This window comes from Rissa tridactyla, chromosome 7, assembly GCF_028500815.1.
Source record: "Rissa tridactyla isolate bRisTri1 chromosome 7, bRisTri1.patW.cur.20221130, whole genome shotgun sequence".
NCBI lineage: Eukaryota > Metazoa > Chordata > Aves > Charadriiformes > Laridae > Rissa > Rissa tridactyla.
In genome coordinates, this window is record NC_071472.1 from 18,422,803 (window position 1) to 18,445,585 (window position 22,783).

General features: G+C 64.4%; 1 protein-coding gene across 1 annotated transcript in view; it reads left to right on the plus strand.

Annotated features, from left to right (window-relative positions):
• The first annotated feature begins 1,655 nt into the window (after positions 1-1,655).
• The window catches only part of ASIC4 (acid sensing ion channel subunit family member 4), a 28,133-nt gene continuing 7,005 nt past the window's right edge, over positions 1,656-22,783 (plus strand). The window contains exon 1 of the mRNA XM_054209013.1: positions 1,656-2,955. Within this exon, the coding sequence (XP_054064988.1) occupies positions 2,380-2,955 (576 nt within the window). The 5' untranslated portion in view covers positions 1,656-2,379. The remainder of the gene's footprint in view (positions 2,956-22,783) is intronic.

The following is a 22,783-nucleotide window of genomic DNA, read 5'->3' on the forward strand; positions in this document are numbered from 1 at the left end:
AGAACATCCTGGACACAGGATCAGGCCCTTGCTGCCCTCTGTCTTTGCAGGGCCAAGCATCCCCTGCAGGGCCAAGCACCCCTGCGGAAGCAGCTTGGGGCTTGTGGCTGTGTGGCTGGGGCCACCTGTGGTGGCGGTGGTGCTCGGGCCACCTGCCCAGCCTGCTCCTTGCCGTGCCTCTCGGAGCTGGGGATGTGGGGCTGGCACGTGCACACCACATCCCCCCAGGCAGGGTGGAGCGGGCGCCGGGGCTGTGCGTGCTCCCTGCCGGAGGCAGCCTATCATGCCGTATTGACCCGCACAGAGGCAGGAACATGTGTGCCATGCACAGATCGATGGGAAGATTGAAGATGCGTGTGCGCTCGCCGGACGACTGAGGGAAAGCTTTGCCGTTGGCATCGGCAGCACAGTGAAGGTCACGCTGACCTGCGGCGCAGTCCCCGGGGAGAGGCGAAGCCTCTTGTCGAGCTCATGGGCGGCTGTCTCATCATTTGTCCTCCGGGGACCCTGGTTTCTCAGCCAGGCACGCACCTCCTCAGCAGAGCCGTGTCTCCTGGGGGGGGGTACCAAGTGCTGGGCTTGTTCTGGAAGCAAGGAGATGGTGTTTCCTCCATCACTGTGACACTAAGCAGGGTCGCAGGGGGTTGTTTGACTTGTGGGTGAGGGGTCCAGCTCAGCCTTTCTAGCAGAGCTCACCCTCTGTCATCAGCTGGGGAAACTGAGGCAGGAAGCTGGGAGAGATCATGACAGCAAGGCAGAAGGAGCAGCCAGATCCAGGTGCCGTGTGGCTCTGGGGTTGGTGAACCCATAACCTCGACACATTTCTGACCCCGCTGAGCGATGAGCAGTTCTCCACTGCTGTGGGCAGGATGGGGCAGGAGGACACCTTGCTTACCCCATTGCGCGCGGGGCAGCGCTGCCACGGGAACTGGGTCCTGCGTGGGGCTGTGCACAGTGTGCCGTGGAGACCCCCAGCCCCCCAGAGGAGGGGCAGGGGCTCAGCAGGGCCGGAGAGGGTGAGGGTGACCCCGGCTCAGCTTTTCCAACAGCTGGTCGCCTGCGGTGACCCCCACTTCTTGTGCACTGCCGCGGGGAAATGCGGAGCCCAGCGGGCAGCACACAGCGGGGTGGGGGGCAGAAATGAAGCTGGGGGAGCGTCCCCCCCGGACGCACAGCAAGCGCGGTGGGGAAGGGGGACGGCGGACACGGGGGGTGGGTGACGGCGCTGCCGCCCTCCCGGCTCCGGGGCACCGAGGAGCACGGGGCGCGGGGGACGCGGGGAGGTGCACCCCCGGCGCCCCGTCTTCAGCCGCGCTTCGGCGGCGGCTTGCCGGCCGCGTCCCGGCGTGGCGGGGACCGGGACCGGGACCGACGGGGCTCGGCGCCCGCCCGACGCGGGGCGCGGCGGGCCGTGGCAGGGAGGCGGTTAACGGCCAGGGAGCCGCCGAGGCAGGAGGAGTCCGCAGGCGGGCGAGCAGGAGGGGGCCGCCGGGCGAGCTGCCCGCAGGCTGCCCGCCCCCGCCGAGCCGCGCCGAGCCGAGCCGAGCCGCGCCGAGCCGCGCTCTGCCCCGGGGCGCACCGGCCGGCGGGGCACGGCGGGGCGAGGCGGCGACAGCGGCGGCGGCGGCGGCGGGGGGGCAGGCTCCGTGCCCCGCCCGCCTCGGCACGGCACGGAACGGCACGGCTCGGCACGGCTCGGCATCGCACGGCAGGGCGCGGAGCGGCGCGGCTCGGCATCGCACGGCACGGCGCGGCGAGGCGCGGCGCGGATCGGTTCCCCTCGGCGCGGCTCGGCTCCCCTCGGCACGGCACGGCTCGGCACGGCTCCGGCAGCTCCCGAGCCATTCAAACAAGTGGCTCCGGCAGCACTTGGGAGCCGGGGCTCGGGAAAGGGCGCAGCGCGGCTCCCTGCCCCGGAGGCGCCGGGCCCTTCACACTGCCTCTTTTCTCTGGCGCTCGCTCTTTATTTGACGATGAAATAATGTTGACATGTCTTGAATTATTAAGTATTCCCTGGATTTTATTAGCACATGATGCCTAAATGCTGCCTGTATCTGCTGGGGTCTTAACCAGAGAGGAGCGAAGGAGAGAGGCAGAGAGAGCGAGCAAGGGAGAGGAGAGAGAGGGGTTTTTGACAGCTGTATTTGTGCTGATAAGCGAAGGCACAAGGAGACGATCGACTAGTGAGACAAGAGGGAAGCGGCGGCTCGGAGCTGCTGAGAGGGGCTGCGCTTCCCTCCCGAGACGGCTCGGCCCTCCCGGCGCCGTGCTGGGGCTTGGGGGGAACCCGAGCCCCCTCCCAGCGCCTGGCTGGGCTCTCGGCCGGTGCCCGTGCCGGGGGGCAGCTCGCTGGCTGGGCACGCCGGCCGCGCGGGGCAGATGCCGATTGAGATCGTGTGTAAAATCAAATTTGCCGAGGAGGATGAGAAGCAGAAGGAAAAAGAAGAAGGGGATAAAGAGAGCCTGATCGAGGAGCCCGCCCGGCCCCGTTCCCGGGACCTGGCCGCCTTCGCCAGCACCAGCACGTTGCACGGCCTGGGACACATCTGCCGGTCGGGGCGGCTGGGCGTGCGCCAGACCCTCTGGGCATTCGCCTTCCTGGCCTCGCTCGCCTTCTTCCTCTACCAGGCAGCCAAGTCGGCACTGCTCTACCTGGAGCACCCCCACGTCATGGCCCTGGATGAGGAGGCCATCCGCGAGATGGTCTTCCCCGCCATCACCATCTGCAACATCAACCGCTACCGCCACTCGGCACTCACCGACGCTGACATCTTCCACTTGGCCAACATGACCGGGCTGCCCCCCAAGGACCGGGATGGCCACAAGGCCACGGACCTGCTCTACCCGGACCCCGACATGGCTGACATCGTCAACCGCACCGGCCACCAGCTCGACGACATGCTCAAGAGCTGCAACTTCAGCGGCGAGAACTGCTCCTCCCGTGATTTCACTGTGGTGAGTGCACGCCTGGCTCAGCCTCCCCGGGGACCCAGGCCGGCGCGGGGGGCACCCACCCTGCCGTACCTCGCTGGAGCAAGGCTCCCTGGCTCGCTCCGGCTGCTGAAGTTTGCATCTCTCTCTGTTTGAGTTTCCCTCCAAGTTTCACACAGAGAGAGAGAGAGGATCCTCCATGGGAGCTCTCGGTAGGGCTGTGCGCCACAGGAGCGGGCTGCCAGCAGGTCCGTGCTGGGGGGGCTCACAGGCAGGAGCTGGGGCCAGGGGGGAGCGGGGCTCAGCGGTCCCCAGGGTGGGTGTGCAGCGGGCAGGGGGAGAGCTGTGGTGTAGAGCCCCGCTCCAGCCTGTGCTTCCCCCTGGGATGAAGCACCCTGTCGCAGGACGCGTTGCACAGCGTGGGTGGCTGCAGAAGGGGGAGCACAGAGACCCCTTTACACATAGGGGATCCTTCGTGCATTTGGGGGGGGTTGGCGCTGGGATATGTGTGAATCTGGAGAGTGTCAGCATTTCATACGCACCCGTGTGTGTACACACACACACACACACACAGAGCCCCCAGTGGCTCTGCTCTGGGGGCACGGCTAAGGCCAGGCGAGCGGGGGGGGCTGCCAGGGACTGGCTAGCAAGGCCCTCCTTGCCCAGGCAGTGAGCTCCCGGCCGGACGCCGCCAGCGTGCAGCTCTCGCTAATATTGAGCCTGGAATCACAAATCCCCGCTGTGGTTTGGGAAAATAAATGTGCTGAACGGGCGGAATACCTGATGGGACCCTTTTCAGACCGTAATGACTCTGGAAATGAGCCGCCTCTCTCCTACGGCTGCCAGGGGCTACTGCTCGGCTGGCTTGCTGCGCTCCCGGGAGCAGCGCTGCCAGCCGGAGCCCGCTCCGCACCAGGGAGGGGGATGCGATGCCACGGGCTGTGCGGGATGCTGGGAGGGGGGGAAAGGAGGCTCGGTGGGGCTGGAAATGGCTGATGCAGCATGTCCTGTTTCACTTCGTGCCCATCGGTACAACGCCTGCTCGCTGCGCAGGGTGATGCTGTCCCCGGGAAAGCGCTGTTTCGTGGGGGGCTACCCTGTGCTGGGGTGGTGGCATGGGGCATTGCAGTGGGGTGGGGAGGAGGGGGTTTTGCTGGGCTCTGTGCCTGCTCTACGCCGGCTGCCTGAGTTTGCCGGGGAGAAGCACGGGGCTGGGAGCCGGGAGCTCTGGTGCTGGAGAGTCCTGCACATGGCTCCAGCCCCGGGGTCCTCCTGGGGGGTCCTGCACAGCTTTGGCTTGCAGGGGAGGCAGCGAGCCCAGCTTTGTGCCGGGCGGCGGCACAGCACGGCAGTGGGATTTGGCGTGTGCTGAGCTGCGTTGCGAGACTGGCAGGGCAGAGCTCCGGCGGATTGGGGCTGGGTACAAGCTTCCCACAGCGTGGACACGGTGTGTGGCATGTGCCACGCCGCGTGGCAGCGGAGGGTGACCGCCAGGACAGTCACCGGGACCTGGTTTCTCAGCGGGTGGCCATGCAGGACCAGCTGGCCTGCCTGCCTCGGCTGCTTGCAGGTCTGCCCTCGGGATGCCCGGGCAGCCGCGCTCTGGTGTGCCAGCGCCATGCACTGGAGCAGACTTCAGGCATGAGGATGGTTAGTGCCAGCTGACCCCTGGCCCTTGGCCCAAAGAAAGGGAGCCCAGAGCTCCTGCAGCTTCTACCCCCCTGTCCCCAGCTCAGCCCTCCAGCCCAGCCTTTGAGGCATCGGTGGCTGTCTGCAGAAAGGGGTGTCCCTGTCACCTCTCGCTTGCCTGGAGCAAAAGGCTGAACCTGGGACAGGAGAGGCTGCAGGGCATGGGCGTGGGGAGGGATGGGGGAAGGTGTGAGCTCTCTGTGCCACATACCATGTCCCAAAGCCTTGACAGGCAGCAGTGGGACCTATCAAGTCATCACACTGTAGCTGGAGCCTCCTACTCCCGTTCCCCGAGCCGCATCGGTCCCTCGTGCCTCTTGGGAGTGACTGAACACAGCGCGAGCTGCCTGGCAGGCAGGGTGAGTCCCAGCTGTGACATGTGGGCTTGGGTGCTCCCGTGCCCCCCAGCTGTGGTCCTCACACAGGGGCACCCGGGCTGCCCTGCACCCAGCCCCTGATGTGTCAGGGGGCTCCAGGCTTCACCGGTCCTGGTGCTGGATCCCCTTGTGTGCCTTTATGTTCGGAAAGCTCTTGTACCCTTGCTGCGGTGGGTGGATACGTGAGTCACAGCATGTCCCAGCGGTGATGGAGGGCTCCCAGGCTGCGGCACATCTCAATGGGGCAAATGGACTGGGGTCCCAGGGCACCCAGCCTGTGGTGAGCAACCCCTGGAGCAGAGTTCGCATCCCCCAGGGATGCTGGAGTAGGGAAGGAGCCATTCTTGCATGAGTGCTGGAGTCCATCCTTCCTTCCCTCTGGGCATGAGGTGGACTTTATCCAGAGGCTGGAAGTTTTACAGCACGAGGGTGGCCAAGCCATGGGGCTGCTGCCGGCCGGCTGCCTGTTCGGGAGCAGGAGCAGTGCCCAGGCTGGAGCATGTCCCTTCACGCTGCCGCTTGCAGCCTGTGCTCACACGATAAATAATAACTCGTGCGGATCCTTTAAGTAAGAGCTGCGAGTGGTAAATGATCTTCCCCTATTTAACGTCACAAATCCACATTCTTTATGGGATAGCAAATTAAGAAACTATGGGGGGGGGGGGAAAAAATCCCCAGCGTAAGCATCTTCAGTGCAATAAAGCCCGGCTGGGCTGTAAATCTCCCCCAGCAGCAGGGACAGCCCTGAGCAGCAGCAAGGCTCCCCTGCAGCCCCGCTGACAAATGTGACCCCCGCATCAGCTGCCGGGGGGCCGTGCCGGAGCCTTTTCCGACGCCCCGCCATGCCTTGCCTTGCTCCACAGCCCCCCCCGATCCCCTCTCTTCCCGGGGATACGGGTCTGGGCTGCCCCTGGTGCTGCCCGGTGCCTCGGGGAGGGCAGTGGGTGCGGAGCGCTGCCGGCTGGGTGAGCGCAGCTGCGGTGCCCAGGGTGCGAAGCGTGGGGCGCCAGCGCAGGAAATCAATAGCGCTCTTTACGTGCCATTAAGCGGGGAGGTTGGGAAGCATCCCCCCGCCACGGGGCTGGGGCTCAGCTGCGGCAGGTGGCTCATGCCCACCCTCGCCCCCGCGCCTGGCACCCTGAGGCCAGTGCTGGCCATGTCGGGGGTGCCATGGGAAGGGAGAGCCCTCCCGGCGGTGCTTTGAGGACTGAGGGGGAAGGCAGCTGGGGTGGGCACGGGTCTGGGGGCTGCAGGAGGAGGTGCGTGGAGGTGGTTCCCTCCGGCTGGCAGGAGCCTGGTCGCCTGCAACGGCTGTGGCAGGAGGCTCCGCTTATGGCCGGGTGGGAGCCCGGTGCCTTTCTCAAAACCGCCTTCCCTGTCAAAAGCCTTTTGTTTCTGATCTGTGGCTGCCAAAGCCAGTCCTGCCAGGGCTGGAGGTTGGGGGGGGGAGCGGGGAGGTTGCCGAGAGCTGGCAGAGCTCCTCCGAGCTGTCACCGGCCCCGGGTGTCCAGGCAGGGCCTCCCACCTGCCCAGGACGTGCGTGGTGCGGGGGGTCTCCCCTGTGTGCACCACGGGGGGGGGGAAGTCCCTGTGCTGAGACAGAGGGATCATCCTTGGCTGCACCCCGTGTGCACCCCGAGAGATCCCAGCTGGGACTGTGGGGCAGGCAGGGCATAGCAGACTGTCACCCCTGCCACCTCCCAGCAAGGCTCTGCCACCGTCCCCCCGCAACCCGTGCTGCTTCCGATGCGGGGACCCTCTCTGACCTTTCCGCCAGAACCGTACTTAATGTCACATTTTCAACCTATTTTTATGCTCAGTAAAAAAGCTGGACTCGTTGCTCCTCACCTCCCCTGCCTGTCCTGGTGCCTGCTCAGCCCCCGGCGTTTGCCCACCCCATTTTCCCTCTTTTCCCTCTCCCCCTCTGCAGGGCTGAGTGTGCCCCAGGGTGTGGGGGGCTCACCAGGGACCCCCCAGCTGCTAGTGAGCAGGGGGGCTCCAGGCACTGCAGGACCTGCCCTGGCCAGGGCTCAGAGAGGCTCTGGGGCCAGGCAGTGCTGTACTGGTCCCAACGCAACGTCATCCCCACTGGAGGGTGGCATGGCTGTGGCTGTGGTGGGTGCCCTGCTGTGCCCAGGCTGGGCTGGGACTGGTAATGTTGATGCACAGAACATCCTGGAACATCCCTCTCCCATCCCATGCCTGTGAGCTGCTCAGCCAAGACCAGCCATGCCCATCTGGGTCACCACGCTCCGCTCATCGGATCCACGTCCTGCAGCCCCAGCCCAGCTCCCGAGCCACTTCCCCAGGGGCTCACAGTTTGTCCAGAGCCCCCCGTCCTCACAGCCTGGCCACCATGCTTGTGTGTCCCCAGGTCTGTGTCCTGGGTGGTGCAGACACGCCGTGTGTTGGTTGCGCTGCTGTCCAGAGCAGTGGTGGCAGCAGCTCCAGCACTGGTACACATGAGCCGCCCGGGCACGGCTCGAGGCGCTGCTTATGCCAGAAAACGGGGGACTTTAATGCAATTCGTTGCCATTTAATTTTACACAATTCCTGCTGCTTAATCCACTGAGAAATGCTAATTTATACAATTCACGTCTAAAAATAAATGTCAGTCCAGCAGCTCCCAGCAGCGGGTAGCTGCTCCCACCAGTCCCCACCAAAGCCTTGCGTGGGGACCCCAGCCCGGAGCCCACCCTGCTCCCGACCACCCAAGCTGCTGCTCCTCGCCCTGAGGTGCCCGGCTGCAGCAGCACGTGGGGGGATATGGGGGTGATGAGGATTTGGGGTGCCCAGGTGGGACAGCAAGGGGCTGGCTGAACCTGCTGGCTGGCTGGGGTGTCACTGCGAAGCCCCCCAGCATGGTGGCTCGTGTGGGAAGGGGACACCAGTTGTCCTGGAAGCCAACTGCCTTTCGGATGGCTGGGGAGGTGTGAGGGGCGCGGGGCTCCAAGGTGTCTTTGGGACCCCCCTTCCCCCGTGGTGTCTGTCCTCCAGGAAAGACGGGCTCAGCCCCGCATGCAGCCGTACCCCGGGCTGCGGGTGGGGGTGCACAGAGCAAGCGGCGGGGCCCCGGTGCAAAGGGCTGGCGTGGGGCCACCCGGGCTTTTGGGGGGGGGGGGGGTGGGTCCGGCGGTGGGTCGGGGCAGCCTCCGCCTGGCTGGCAGGTGTTAATTGGTCGCAAAGCGCCGTTAATGAATGTGGGAGCGGAGGGAAGCGGCCGCCCCGCCTGCCTGGGGAGCGGGGATGCACCAGTAGGTCCCCGAGGAGGGAGTGGGGAGGGGGACGGATCCTGCAGGGACGTGGACCCGTGGCTGGGAAGAGCCCATGCTCAGCTCCCCACACCCCCCGGCTCATCTCCATCCTCCATCCTGGCCCTAGAACATCTCCATGCCCCACTGCCCTCCTCCTCAACCCCACCAGCCCTTACAGCTCGCTCCCATCGCCTCCCCTCTCCCACCCCTTTGCTGGGCAGAACCCCCCCTGCCACCCACATTCCAGTGGGGTGGCACCGGCGCCAGCAGCAACACCGGGGAGGGGGTGCTGGAGCAGCGGGGTGGGCAGGGAGGGCCATGGCCATGGGTGCCGGCTCCCCGCAGGTGGGGGCCGAGGTGGGGGAGCAGGGGGGTGCGGAGGCGACACAGTGGGGGAGCGGAGATGCTGGAGGAGCCAGCGGCTTTCCCACCGTCTCCCTGATTGAGATCGGATCACTGCGAGCATAAAAAAGCTCTCTTCATAATTATATTTAATGAATTGACTTTAAAAGCTCTTACGCTCTTATCTGGGTAATTTAATATCACACACTTAATAAGCCTGTCTCTGATACAGGGGGGAGCCAGCGGCCAGGACGCCCGCGCCTGTTGTGGCTCCCAGGGGACGCGGGACGTGCCACGAGGCCAGTCCCACATGCCGGGCTGGGTGGATCGGGGGCACTGCCATCCCGTGGGGCTGGGGCACCCATGGGGGTCTGTGGGGCAGTGCCCTCCAGCACTGCTGGCTGCAGAGTGGGGTGGGCACTTTGGGCAACTGCTGATGGGACCGGGGCACCCATGGGAGCTCGCCCTGGGAGCGGGTGCTTGCCGGTGCATGGGGCCGCAGGGCTGTGGGGCCATGGGACGGTGGGGACACAGGGCTGTGGGGCTGACGGGGTGCAGGGCGACTGGCTGGGGGACAGGTGGGGTTCATGGGGTGCAATGTGTCTGTCTGGGCACGGGTGCTCTGGCCAGGGGGCAGGGCTGGCTGGGGTGCTGGTGCCCTGTGCCGGTTGGCCATGGTTGGATGCCACGTGGCACCATAGCTGGCAGGGCATTGCTGTGACCCCGTGCTTGGTGCTGGTGTCACCTGTGGCAGGCGTCCCACAGCCAGGCGGCACTGGGGGCAGCCACTGGGCAGAGTGCACTGCGGGTCACAGTGCCACAATGCTGTTGGCTCCCTGTGTCCCTCCAGCTCTGGCCAGCTGCCCACCTGGAGTTGCCAGCTCGGGTGGCAAGGGGAGAAAACAAAGGCTTGTCACCATGGTTTGCAGTTTTGACCCCTGGCTCCTGCGCTGCCAGCCGGGGTGCTGGCTGCCTCCCTGCAGGCAGCCCTTGCCGCAGCCCCAGCAGGAGTCCCTGTCCCCCCCACGACCCATCGGTGCATGCACACGGGTGCCTGCGGCGAGCCGGAGGGGGAGGCTCTGCCATATGGCGCCAGGGACCCTGGGGACTGTGGGAGCCTGTGTGTGGGCTGGGGCTGGGACCTGTGCCCCGTGGCCATGGGGGCAGCCCCCAGCATCTCCCGCACCAGGCACCCCACGGGCAGCAGGGTGGAAAGCCACCGGCCGGGCTTGTGTCCTCCGCACGTCAGAGCTGGAGCTGCTGGGAGACAGCTGGTCCCCCCAGCCTGGCACCACGTCCCCCGTCACCCCACACCCTTGGGTCCCTGATTCCCAAGTGACAGAGGATGGAGTGGCACCTCCCAGCATGGCTGCCTGCACTGCCTCAGGACCCACGGCAGGGGACAGGGAGGGTGACAAGGGCAGGGTGCGTGGTGCTGGCCCACAGCCGGCCATCTCCAGGCACCGGGGTGCCTGGTGGTGCCGGCTGCTCTGCTGGCGTGCGGTGCCAAGGCCAGGCGGGCTGGAGGGAGGCATGTGGCGTGCCAAGGCAGCGGGGCGGGGGGACGAGGACACAGCTGCCACCTGGCCCTGAGGGGAGAGTGCCGGGGGGTGGCAGCCCCAGGCAGAGCGGGGACCCAGGGCTCCCCGGCGGCGGCACGGGGCAGCCATGCCGGGTCTCCCTCCGTGGGGGAGCGGCTGGAGCAGGAGGTTTACGGAGCTGCACTAAGTGACGCAAATGGTTTGAAGCCCATAAAGAGAGACGGTTTTATGTAAGACGACTATATAAAGCTCCGCTGTTCTGCCATTGATGAGATATAGGCCTTTATTTATAGAAGGCAATGTTTGCGGGCGAGCGCTGAAAGCCAGCCAGGGACCCGCAGATAGGGCGTCGAGTCATTTCACATGCAGCTGCCGTCGACACTGTTCACACATTAAAGAAAAAAATTAACAAGTTTGCAGCCAGTCAGGTGGAAAAAACAATAATTGTTGAAAAACGTATTTCCCCCTTTTTCCGATAACAAATAGCTGGAACGCTGCTGGGGAGGCTTGGGCTTGCTCCGGGAAAGGATGGACTGAGGCTCCAGCCAGGCTGGGGGATGGAGCAGGCAGGGGGGACAGCCAGGGGTGGGAGGAGAGAGCCCAGGCAGGGCATGCAGGGGCTGCTGCCAGCACCCAGGCAGTTGGCAGGGGGATGGACACCCCTCCCTGCCATTTATATGTCCAGGACTGGAATAACAGGGCCTGCAGGCGGGGATGATGGCGCCGGCAGAGCAGCATGGCCATGTGCGTTCTGGGGGCTGGAGGGGGGAAGGCAAACAACAGAAGCATATGGCTGAAGGTGCTCGCAGCACGGGGGGCTGCGGACCGAGCCCCACTGGGTTTTCCTTCTCGGCCCGGCGTTGCGTCTCCCCGCCTGCGCGCACAGGGATGCTCCAAGGTTATTTCTTTGCCAGATGTGGCTGGGTTTTTACTGGAGAGCAAGCAGCGAGTCCCTGTGGTCAGAGTGCCCTGCCAAATTTTGTTTCATGCACGAAAGGAGGAAAAACTTCTCGTGATTAATTGTGCACTAGGGGAGAACGTGCAGCTCTCTAACCTGCTCCTTGCCGGTCGCTGGCCTTTTCTCCCAGGCACTGCCCCGACAGGCAGCAGGGGAGGAGGTGGCGAGCTGGTCCCCAGGGCGCGCTCCCTGCGGGTGGGAGGGCAGGAGGGTGCCAACACCTCTGCCACATCCTACCCCTGCAAAGGCTGTGAAGGGTCGGGAAAGCCAGCCAGGGCTTCGCGGCAGGGAAGCAGAGTCAGGCTCGTGCTTGAGCAGCTCCCCTGCAGCTCCCCGCGCCGTTCTGCGGGTGGCCGTCCCCTGCTTACGCTGCAAAACCTTCCCTCTGTGCTCTGAGCCGTGCCCTGGTATGCTGCGCCAGCAGCGGGGACAGGCAGGGTGCTGCCGGCAGCAGGCGATGAGCTGGGGAACGTGGCACCCAGCCACCCTCACACAGGGGGGAGAGCCCCTCGGTGGAGGCACCCCCAGCTCCCCATGCCCCTCTCTGGGCGCAGATGGAAGCCGGAGCTCAGCCGGACTCAACAGGTTTTCTTCCAGCAGAACAAAAGGTTCCCTCCTGATCGCAGCACCGGGAAGGCGAGCGCAGGAGGAGAGGGGGAGGCTGAGAGGCCCTGCGGGTGCTGTGTCACAGTGGCACGGGGGCTGGGGACACCTCTCCGTGTCGGGGAGCTCAGCTGGGCTGGAGAGTTGGGCTGGCCCCTGGCCACGGTGGCTGGGCAGGCAGGGAGCTGGGGGGGGACCCACTGGCCCACTGCTGGCCACCAGCTGCTGGCCACCAGCCCCTGGGATGTGCAGGGGGAGAGGTGGCACACACCTCGTCAGAGCAGAGCCCCTGATTAATCGCTAACTGCTGGCCCTCCAGCCAGCAGCTCATTAGCAGTTTAATTCCTGCTGCCCAGCGCGCTGGAGGGCCGCGTGGCTCTGATTGAGCCGGCCACACTCATCCGGGCAGCCGCAATCAGGCCACGGCCCCCCCGCCCTGGTCACAGGCACAATTAGTGGCCATGTCCCCCGTGTCCCCAGGGTAGGCGGGGCAGCAGGTGCTGCAGCTGCTGTGGGTGCTGTGGGTGATGCTGTGGGTGCTGTGGTCCTCAACCCAGACAGGGTTGAGGGACATCGGTGACAGTGGCTGCGGAGGGCTGGCAGGCAGCTCCGGGGGCAGGAGATGTGCCCATGTCTCCTCCTGTATCCGGCTGTGCCCGGACCGTCGCGGTCCCTGCAGTGTCACGGGGCCAGGAGTGGCTGTCAGCGGTGTCAGCGGCCGTGTCGAGGAGCTGCGCTCAGCTGCACAAGGGTATCTCACCAGTCTGTCACCCCTGGGGGGCAGTGGCCCTGGCACCCTGCATGTCCCAGTGCTGTCCTGCCCCTCCACCACCTCCACCTGCACCCACAGGGTGGCTGCAGGTAGAATCCATGTCCCTGCCTGCACTCTGGTGTCTCTGCCACCACCCCAGGACCTTTCCTGCCCCAGTTCTTCTTCCTTCTGTGCTGGGGCTCAGCCTGGGGGACCCCTCTGGGGATGGGCTGAGGGTGCTCACCTGCTCCCGGAGAGCAGAGCAGGGGCGCAAGGGAGATGGGTGCCCCAAGAGAGCAGGCACCAGCCGTGGATGCTGCCCACGGACCTCGTACCCCCTCCTGGGCATGCAGAGGTGGGCACCGCCATGCCTCCCAGCTGCAGGGGGGTGTTTGCAGCTCGGCCGCCCCAGCTTTGCCCTCCAAACCCTGCTCTGCCCTTCACTCCTGAGCTGCCGTCCCCGCAATTTCTTCGCAGCCCGAGGAGGGAGGGAGGGACGGTGCGACAGAGGGAAGTGTATCCATCTGTCTTCCACGCTCCAGCAGCTGGAGCTGGGCAGGGCAGGGGCCTGCGGGTGTCCCCGCTGCAGGGGCGATGGGGTGAGGAGGGGTGGGGTGCATGTGGAGGCAAGCCAGGGGCCGCCCTGGGGCTGTGACCCCCATGGAGGAGGCAGGGCCGGCATGGCTTCTGCTGCTGCTGCCCTCGGGAAGGGCACGGAGCAGCCTTCCCGGGCAGCACGGGAACTGGGGGCACTATGCAAATCCAGCCGAGACTGATGCAAGTATTAATTATGTCCCAGCAGCTCAGCTCCCGCCCGGCCAGGCAGGGCACCGGGTACTGCCTCTGCTCACGCACGAGAGATGGGTTTGTGCTGCCAGCGTGTCCCCTATCCCTGTCCCCAGCCTGATCCCACTCCTCCGTGCACCGTGCCGTGGGGTGCCAGGCCAACCCTGCTCGCCCAGCCCTGTGGCACTGGCCGGCCCGAGGGCTGAAGCCGTCACCAAGCAGCGAGGTGAACAGTTCGAAGCTGGAGCAGCGTGAGCGCTGTCAAGCAGGCTGGCGTGCCTGGTTCTGAGGTCCTGCTAATCAGAGAGTGTCTGCAATTACATGTGCTAATTACGGGCAGAGGTTCACAGCGATTCCTGCCCTGCCAGCATGGTGCTGGTCGCACTGAGGCGCGTTGCTCCTGCACAAGGACAGGAGCAGATGACCAGGGCTGCTCATCAGGGTCTCCCTGCCCGGGCATGGCATATCACAGCCAGTCCCCCATGCCATCCCATCCCATCCCATCCCATCTCATCTCATCTCATCTCATCTCATCTCATCTCATCTCATCTCATCTCATCCCATCCCATCCCATCTCATCTCATCCCATCCCATGCCATCCCCATCCCATCCCATCCCATGCCATCCCCATCCCATCCCCATCCCTATCCCATCCCATATGGACACAGGTCCAGCGTGTGTGGTGCCACCCTTGGAGCCCTCGCTCATGTAGCTGTGACAGCCACTCTGTCCCCAAGCACCTGGCTGATCACATCTCGCTGGAGTTGCTTTTCAGAGGGAGTTTTTCAGGCTCTGACCCCCCTGCGCCGCTGCTGCTCTGACATCCTGTTTCCTTATCGCCTGACATGACCTTAATTAACTCCCTGGGCTGATAACGCTCTGGGCTTCTCCTCCAGGAGCTGTATCTCGGCATCATGTCCTGCCTCACCCACTCAGGGACGGTGGCAGAGACTGCACAGGCAGCCAGGAGCAAGGGAGAGAGAGGGCTGAGTGGTGCAGGCAGGGCAGAGATAGCCGGGGACACCGGGCTGACATGGAGGGGATGAGGCATTACTGGAGGGGCTGGTCTGATGCTGTGTTGAGGGTTGCAGGGAAGACGTTGACCGGGTAGAGATGGCTGTCCTGGTGCAGAGGTGGGGGTGAAGGTAGGAGCTGGGGGGGGGGGCTGTGCTGATGTCCAGGTCAGGGTGGCACGGGCAGTGGTGCCCATGGCAGCAACACCCGTCCCAGGCAGGCAGAGGTGCTGCGTGGCAGCGTGGAGGGGTCCTGGCTCTCCTTGCACTGCTGCAGGCAGGGCACGGGGGCTGCGTGGTCCCTTGGTCCCACGGGAGCTGGGGCTTGAGGCTCGGGGCAGGGGGGGGGGCTGAGCACCCTGGGGGGCTGCCAGCCTGCCTGGCTGCTGCCAGCCCGGGCGGATTGAAATGCCGGCACCAATGACTTTTGTAGCCACTTTATCTCCCGCACTTGGCAAATATTGGCAGAGGGGAGATGATTCAATAGCGAGGTTTGCAGATGGGAATCTCGGCGTGTGTGATCCCGCCGGCTCCGTGCCGTGAGGCAGCCCGGCTGCCTCTGCAGCAGCCGCTGCTCACCGGGGGCGAGCCCGGCACGGGCTGCTCCCAGTGCCTTTTCCCCACGCACTGGTTCCCAGTAAGGCATTGATCTGATTTTCTCTGTGTTGCAGCTCCTGTCTCATCCTCTGGCACAGGCAGAGGGCCCTGGAGCAGGGTCCCTGCTTGGGGGTCCTGTCACTCAAATGCCACCAGACCCGTCGGCAGCTCTGTCCTGGCGGCATCCAGGGTGATGCCATGAGCCCTGCAAAAAGCAAAGGGTGCAAAATGCTCTCAGCTGGTCTGCTCCTGGCTTGCAGCTACACTACCGTCCTCTCCACAGCTCCTAGTCCCCAAAACCTTAGTCCTGCCTGTCTCAGGTGCTCAGCTCCCATTCCCAGGCCCCTGTCCAGGCAGTGGGTAGGATGGGGGGCCCAGTTTTTCCTGGGGGATCCATGGACAGGGTGCAGTTTGTCCACTCTGCTAATGCTGCCTGCAGACGCAGTGGGAATTGCATTTTCCTGAAGCGCTGGGCATGCAGTGGAGACCACGGGCATTATGGAAAGCGTGTAAAGATACTGCTGCTCGCAGCACGTGATGTATGGGCTGCTGCAGGCACCACACGGTCCTGGGAGCATGGCGTTGGCTCCGAGCCGGGGGAAGGGGAGATGGTCTGAAGGTCAGAGATGGGAGCTGCCGAGTGCTGCTCACCAGTGTGTGGGAGGCAAAGGGTGCATGAGGAGGAGGAAGGAGTCCCCCAGCTACAGGGGGCAGGTTGTCCCATCCCATCCCATCCCATCCCATCCCTGCCAGGACATGTCCTTGCTCCCATAACAAGCCCTGGGAGCCAGGAAGAGACGGGAGGGGTGTGATTGGGGAGCTCCTGCCGACGCCGAGGACCAGGACAAGGACAATGAGGCCCAAGCACCCCAAGAGTCCTGAGATCCCCCCAGCCCATTGCTGCCTGCATGGTGAGCAGAGGATGGGGATACAGGGGTAGGGGGATAATGGGCCGTGGGGTTGTCCTTGCCCACCAGTGCCCCAAGGAGGGAGCCCCTGCCAGCGCCAGGGTGCGGGGGCTCCGTCGATCGGCCCCTCCGCCTGGGAGCGCGCGGGCTGGGGAAAGCCAACCCCTATCATGTTTGTTCCATTGATTTAGCGCCGCGGAGAGGGTTTAATCAGCCTTTAGCCTGCACGCTCCAGCATTAAGAACAAATCCATTAGCCACGAGATAACCACAAAGGGTTGCGCTGAGGCTGGATGAGGTCCCAGCGCCTTCAAGATGCAAATTGGCAATCAAAGATCAAAGCCGTGCAGCTCCCTAATCTCTACTAAAAGGGCTCAGCTATTAACGAGCCCTTTCCCGCTGGGCTGTGATCACCCCACTTCACTCGGGTTCCCGTTGTGCTGGCGGGTTACACCATCACCCCAAACAGCCCCCCCGACCCCCCGGAGCTGGCCCTGGGGAGGAGGGTGCAGCCAGGGCTCAGGCTGTTTGTTTTCATGTTGTTTCCTTCTTGTCTCTGATATGCTGGGGTTAAATTCGTGTTGGCGGAGAGAGCGAGCCCCCAGCATGGTCGGGGGGGTCAGCGGGTGGAGGGGAGGAGAAGGGGAAGAGGCGGGATGGAGCAGGGTGGTGGGGGAGCTATGCAGGGCTTATGCGGTGACTTTGGGGACAGGGAGGGGGGATGCTGGCAGGCGGCTCCCCCTCCCGCTGCTCAGGGATTTAGCCCAGGTCAGCCCCTGCCTGGCTGCACCAGGTGGCTCAGGGCAATCCCTGCTGTCCCCAGGGAAATCAGTGCTGGGGAGTGTGTGCGGGGGATGCAGGCAGGAGGGTGTGGATGAGGGACCAGGGCAGAGTAGGGAGCCTTGGAGAAATATTCCCCTTTTTTGGCGTATTCCTGCCCACCCCATGTCACCCTGGCGCAGGGGGTGCATGAGGCCCCGGCTCCTACTGCTGTCCTGCCAGCTCCCTCATGGTGCTGGGGTCAGGCTGCAGGTTTTGGGCTTCCTCCCGTTCCCTGCCCAGGCCATCCTGCTTGAGGTGGCTCCACGCACGGCCGCCCCGGCAGCCCTGCGAGTCCCGGCTGCCCTGCACCACGCAGGAGAGCCGCCAAGCTGCCGAGCTGTGGCAGAAGCCGCGCTGCCAGCACTGTCAGCAAATCTCTGGCAGCACAGATGTGCGCTCTGCTCAGCCTGGTCCAGCTCAGCGACCAGCGTCCCCCCGCATCCCGCTGCAATGGTGAGAGGCTGGGTGAGGCACCCCAGGACAGCTGGGCAGGGGACCCCTCAGCCCTGGCAGTGGGGACCAGAGGGTTGTGCCCTGCTTTCCTCCATCCGGGGACTCGCTCTGCTGGCAGTGGCTTGGCAAGGTGCCACTCGTAGCTCTCATGGCACCCCCAGGCAGGTGGCACAGCCTTGTGAGAGGAGCAGGCAGCGAGATGCTGGCAGCACCTCAGCCAGGGTGACAATAAATCTTCTCAGTATAAACCCATCTGTACGCAGCAGGATAACCCCCGTGACAACCCAGCTAGCACGGAGGCTTCATCTACACCGTGTCAGTGCTGTGGATTTACAGATAAGTGCCACGATGGAGGGACCATGTCTGTGACGGCACCTGACGGCTCCCAGGAGGTGGCCCCTGCTCCTGCCCACCCATGCCCTGAGGCTGTGGGAGCTGCCAGGGCCACACTGGGGGTGACCCAGTGACATTGGCCATGGTGTGCCTGGTAGGATGAGCACACAGAGTGGGGCTGGTCTGGCACCTGGCAGGGGAGCACCTGGATAGGTGAGGATGGAGGGAAGGGGACATCCAGGACAAGGTGGCATTGTTGTCACTGCTGTCACTGCTGTTCTGGCCCTGCTGTGTCCTACGTGCACTGTCCCACGGAGCCCTGCAACCTCCATCCACCCGTGGGGGCATGGGTGTCGCACAGGCTGGGCCACCAGAGCACGCGTGCGGGGGCAAAGACCAGGAAACCTGTGCGTGCGCGTGTGACACTGGCAGCGTGTGCCCCCGAGGCTGTGTGACAGTGCCGTGTGTGCGACAGCACGCTCCACGAGTGTGCACATCCCTCTGTGTGTGTGCGTGTGTGTTCCTGTGCGGCCGCCCCACTCCAGCTGGGCACGCCGGGGAGCGGGGGGTGGGGGGGATGCGTGTGTGCCAGGCGTGGGGTGCCAGGCGTGAGCCCGCCAGCGCAGCGGGCCCGGCGGAGGCTGCGGAGCGAGGCGGGCTGGCAGCAGCCGCTGCCCCAGGCCAGCGCTCCCCGGCTCAGCTCTTACATCTCCCGGCAGCGGGGCCCGCGCAGCCGTGGGAGCAGTAATGAGATGGAGCAGCAGAAGGACGGCGAGATAAGGCTGCCTGCGCTGCCCCAGCAGATTAAACGCTGGGATTAAGCAGGCGGTGCCAGCTCTGCTGCCTTTTTATCTCGCTGCTTCTCCCCTCTTATTCTCCCGCAGTCGATAGTGAACGGTCTCCGAGCTGTCAGCAAAGGAAATTGCTTGTTAACCCTTTGGGGACGGGCGGCGCAGCAGTCCCTGCACGGCTGCTTTCAAAGCGAAGCGGTCCCCGGGGACCCGAAGAGCTCTGCTTGCGCCGGGCAAGAGGGCAGTGGGACTGCGGTGCTGCGCGCTGCCTCCCCGCAGTGCCCCGGCGTGAGCAGGGGAGCGAGGAAGGGGCGGTGGCACCCCGGGTCTGCTCAGGATGTCGTCTCTCAGGCAAAAGCCACCAGCATCCAACCGGCACCGTGCAGAGGCACTGATGTACCTGCAGGGCAGGCGACATCCTGCAGCGCTGGGGTCCTTGTGGGGTGACAGCAGACAGAGGGCAGAGGCTGCTTGTGCTCCACAAAGGAGCCCGGGGGAGCCTGGGTACCCCGCTTTTGGGTATCCTGGAAGTTCCTTGCTTCCTCCAGCCTGCAGGATGGATGGGCTCAGCGCTACATCTCTGCATGAAACCAGAGGGCTGGGGATCCTTCCCCGGTCCTGGGGTCAAGTGACACTGACCACCTTTGTCTGCACAGCACCGTACAAGGCGCTGGGTCTCCTCCGGCTGCCAGGAGGAGCCTGCTACCCAAAACCATAATTATTCCTCTCTGTGTATGCGTGTGTTTTGTTAGGTTTGCAGTAGCAAGACAGAGCTACAGACCATCCCAGTGCTTATCCATAGCGTGCTGTACTGTGTGCCCAGGGGCAGCGTGCCCGGCACGGCAATATCTGACGGTGGGAAGCTGGCTGGAGGATGCCAGAGGGTGCATGGAGTGATAGCAGGAGTACCGCTCAGCACAGACCAAACCTAGGCCAGGGAGCGTGTTAGCAGCTCGACAAGCTGTCTCTGGCATGTTTGGGGGTGCAGCTTTAGTGCCCCTTTCCTATGGGGACCCTGAGCACCTCCTGGCTCTCCCCCAGGGCTTTCCCCATCTCCCTCCCAGGGGAAGCAGGAGGCAGGAACGCGGGACAGAAACCTTCTGCAGCCCCAGCACCCGACCCAGGTGCTTAGGGAGAGACCAGGCAACACAGTCAACATCTCGGAGAGGTTTTCTGGCTGGGAACAACCTGAAGTGGGCTTCCTCAGCTCCTGCTCCCCTGCCTCTCTGCACCCCTGCCCTGACCTGGAGCACGCCTCCCCCCTCCACCAGCAGCCCCAGCACTTCATCTTCTGTAATTTCCTTGGTGTTGCCTCCTTCACCTGCCCAGGTGACCCTTTTGGTGGATGCTTTAAAGTGTTTAGTGCAAGCAAACTGTATGAAAGCAGGGAGCAGGTTAGCCCTGGCCAGGGCAGTGGTCCCGACCTGGGTGGGATACTGCCCCACGGCTGCCGTGGGATGGAGAGGGCAGAGCCTTGCATGGGTCAGAGGCCTCACCGGAGCAGTGTGCGAGCCCTGGGCAGCTGAGGCTGAGGAAGCTACCGGGGAGCGGGAGCAGACGCCGTGCCAGGCAGCCAGGCTGCCCAGGCGAGCAGAGCCTGCATCGGGAGAGGAAACCAGGAGCAACTGGCACGTGCGGGCTGGCAGGCTGGAGGCTACGAGGGGATGGGATTGCTGTTTATAAATACATCAAGGGAGTAAACACAAGGGAGGGAAGAGAGCTGTTTAAGCTAAGGGACAATGCTGGCATGAGAACAAATGCTACAAACTGGCCATGAATAAATTGAGGTTGGAAATGAGGAGCTGAGTGACGAATTCCCCCCAGGAGCAGTGGGAGGGGAGAGCACGACTCTGTGATGGTGCTCGTTCTGCTACCGGAGGCACCTGTATGCTGCCATGCCTGTGCAGCGGGGCCGAGAGGTGAGGACCTGGGGTCCCCAGCCCCTCACCTCCGTGTCACAGCCACCCTGGCTCCGTGTGGTACCAGTGGCATGGCCCCTGCTGGCTCCTGGCTTGGGGAGTGTAGGACTCCTGGGGTGACGGCTTGCAGGGAGAGCTCCTTCCCTGGCACGCAAATTTGGGTGTGCTGTCACAGATGTGGCTTCTGAAAGCAGGATGGTGCCACTGTCCCCCTGGCAGCACCGGGGCAGATGTGCTGGGAAGGTGTCCTTGCCCATGCGTGCAGTGCATCCCTCTGCCGGGCATTGCATCCCTGTGCTCCTGACCTGCCAGGAGCAGGGAGATCCGGATCCCGCCTGCTCCTGGGGGGCACTGGGCTGCACACTGGTCCCGATGCAGCGTCTTGGCAGTGACCTGCTCGCCGTGCCTGGTGCTGGGGCTCGGGTGTCTCCCGCCGCTCTGCCCGCCTGGTGGCAGAGCCCGCGGCACAGCTGAGCACTTGGTATTCCAGCAGCGAGCCTGCTTGGCCCCACACGCCCACGTCTCCCCTGCTGGCTCGGGCCTGACCAAGGGGGCTCAGCTGGCATGGACTGGCCTGTGGCACAGAGAGAGGCACATCTGCAGTGGCAGGAGGGGTCTCGGCCCCTCTGGGATGTGCCTGCAGCATCCCCCAGCCGCACTGCCGCTCCACTGCTCTCCTTCCTCCTTGTCCCTTTGCAGGATGGGGGAAAAAAGGAGCCCAGCCCAGCGCTGGTGCCCTGCTCTGCCAGGACTGGGGCTGCAGAGCCCGGTGCCCCGTGGAGGCAGGAGCTGCATCCCATAGGAGCCATCCCAGCAGCTCTGCGTGGGGCAGGGGGCTGCGCTGAGGGACTGCTGGTGTGGGGGATGCTCTTGCTGCCGCCGGAGCTGGGGTTGAGCCAAACTGGCACCGTTCCCCCAGCCCTCCTGGGAGTGGAGAAGGGAAATGGTGCGACCGTGCGTGAGAGAGGACGTTTGCAGAGGCGAAAACATCCCACTGGCTCAGAAAATTGCTGCAGAATCGGGCTTGAAATGAGTTGAAATTGCTGAATCCAAGCGGATCTCATATCCTGGGCAGTTGCAATGCTGGCGTCAGCGCTGCGGCTTCCCTCCCGGGGCACCCAGGCGGGGCCTGGCCGTGCCACATGGGGGGAGCAGGCTGCTGGGGGCGCAGCCGGGGGTTGCTGGGGGGGACCAGGGGCATGGTGAGGGGCTCCAGCAGAGCTGGGCTCCAGGGCCGGGACGGGGAAGGGGGGGCAGCACGTGTGCGTCATTGCCCCAGCTCTGCCAGTGTCATCCCAGTTTGGCCCCAGTTCCTGTGCCAGGGGCATCCCTGGGCCTCCAGCTGCCTGTGCTCACTCAGGAAGAGGCATTTCCAATTTTGGAGGCTACTTTCCTTCATACCACAGCCCTGGCCATGATAATTTGCTCTCGGGGTTGGGGTACCTGGACATCACCCTTGAGGTTACCCCTGGACTGGCATCCCCACCAAGCCCAGGGTGGGCGGCACTCCAGTGTCTTCCCATCCCTGTCCCCATGCCCATTACGCCCCAGTGACGACTCTTCTCAGGGGTGTCTCTGTGCTGGGGTGCTCGCTCCTGCATGGTGTGCCTGTGCCCAGGTCCTGCCTGACAGCAGGGATGTGGGAGCAAGGCTGGGTGTCTCAGAGGGGATGTTGGACCAGGGCTGAGTCTCCCAGCGGGGACATGGGAGCAGGGCTGGGTGCCCTGGGCGTGCAGGAGCACGACCCGCCAGCCCCGCACATGCCACAGCTCGTTTCCCTCACATGAAAATGTTTGGCTGGAAGCTTAGCGCGGCCTCTTGTCTCCTCGGAGCAACTAGGATTTGTCGCTGCTTGCAATGTTTAATGTCGTCTTCCAGAGGCTAAATACCATGGGGAGCTGTGTAAGCCGCGGAAATACCTGCATGAGCTGGGATCAGCCGGAGGCTGGCACAATGGGCTGGCAGCGGCGTGGATGGGGGACTGGGGGTGTGTGGGGCTGGTCCTTGTGCCCCCGGTGCTTGTGGGTGGGCTGGTGTGAGCTGGGGTGAGGAAGCTGGAGGCCGGCACCCAGTTCTCAAGAGCTGCCCCACATCAGGAGGGCAGGATGGCAAGGCCCCGGGGGGGTAAAGGGGACCCAGGGAGGGGCCTGGAGCTGTGTGGGGTGAGGAGGAGGATGTCAGGACCCCATTGATCTCTGGCTGGGAACCTCCTGCCAAGGCGCGAGCAGCTATTTCTGTCAAGGTCAGTGTGTCTCCACGGCAGAGAGCAGGGAAATGAGGAATCATGTCGAGAAATTACCTCCCTAATGGGGTCTCCCCTGCACGTGAGCGCGGCGCGGGGATGCCGGCATGCGGCGGCTGAGCGAGGAGACCGGCAGGCGGTGCGGGAATCCTGCTGCCCCAGCCCCGAGGCTACGGCACCCATGGGTGCACGGTGAGCAGAGCAGGGTGCGCAGGGGCCCATGCCCCAGGCGCCGTTCCCAGCTAGACATGTTTGCTTCAGCCCTTCAAGGCGCTTTTCTGGGTCAGCTACAGAGAGGAAATCATGTTCCCGGCACAGGCAGGCTCTCCTCTGCTCTTCCTCCTCCTCCTCACGCACTCCCTGTTATCTAATTGGGTTTGTCATGCTGGAAAGGCAAAACCCTTCAGGACTGTGCTGTGCTCTCGCCAGTGTGATTTCACAGCTGGCCTCGGCACCCCGGCTGCCGACAAGTGA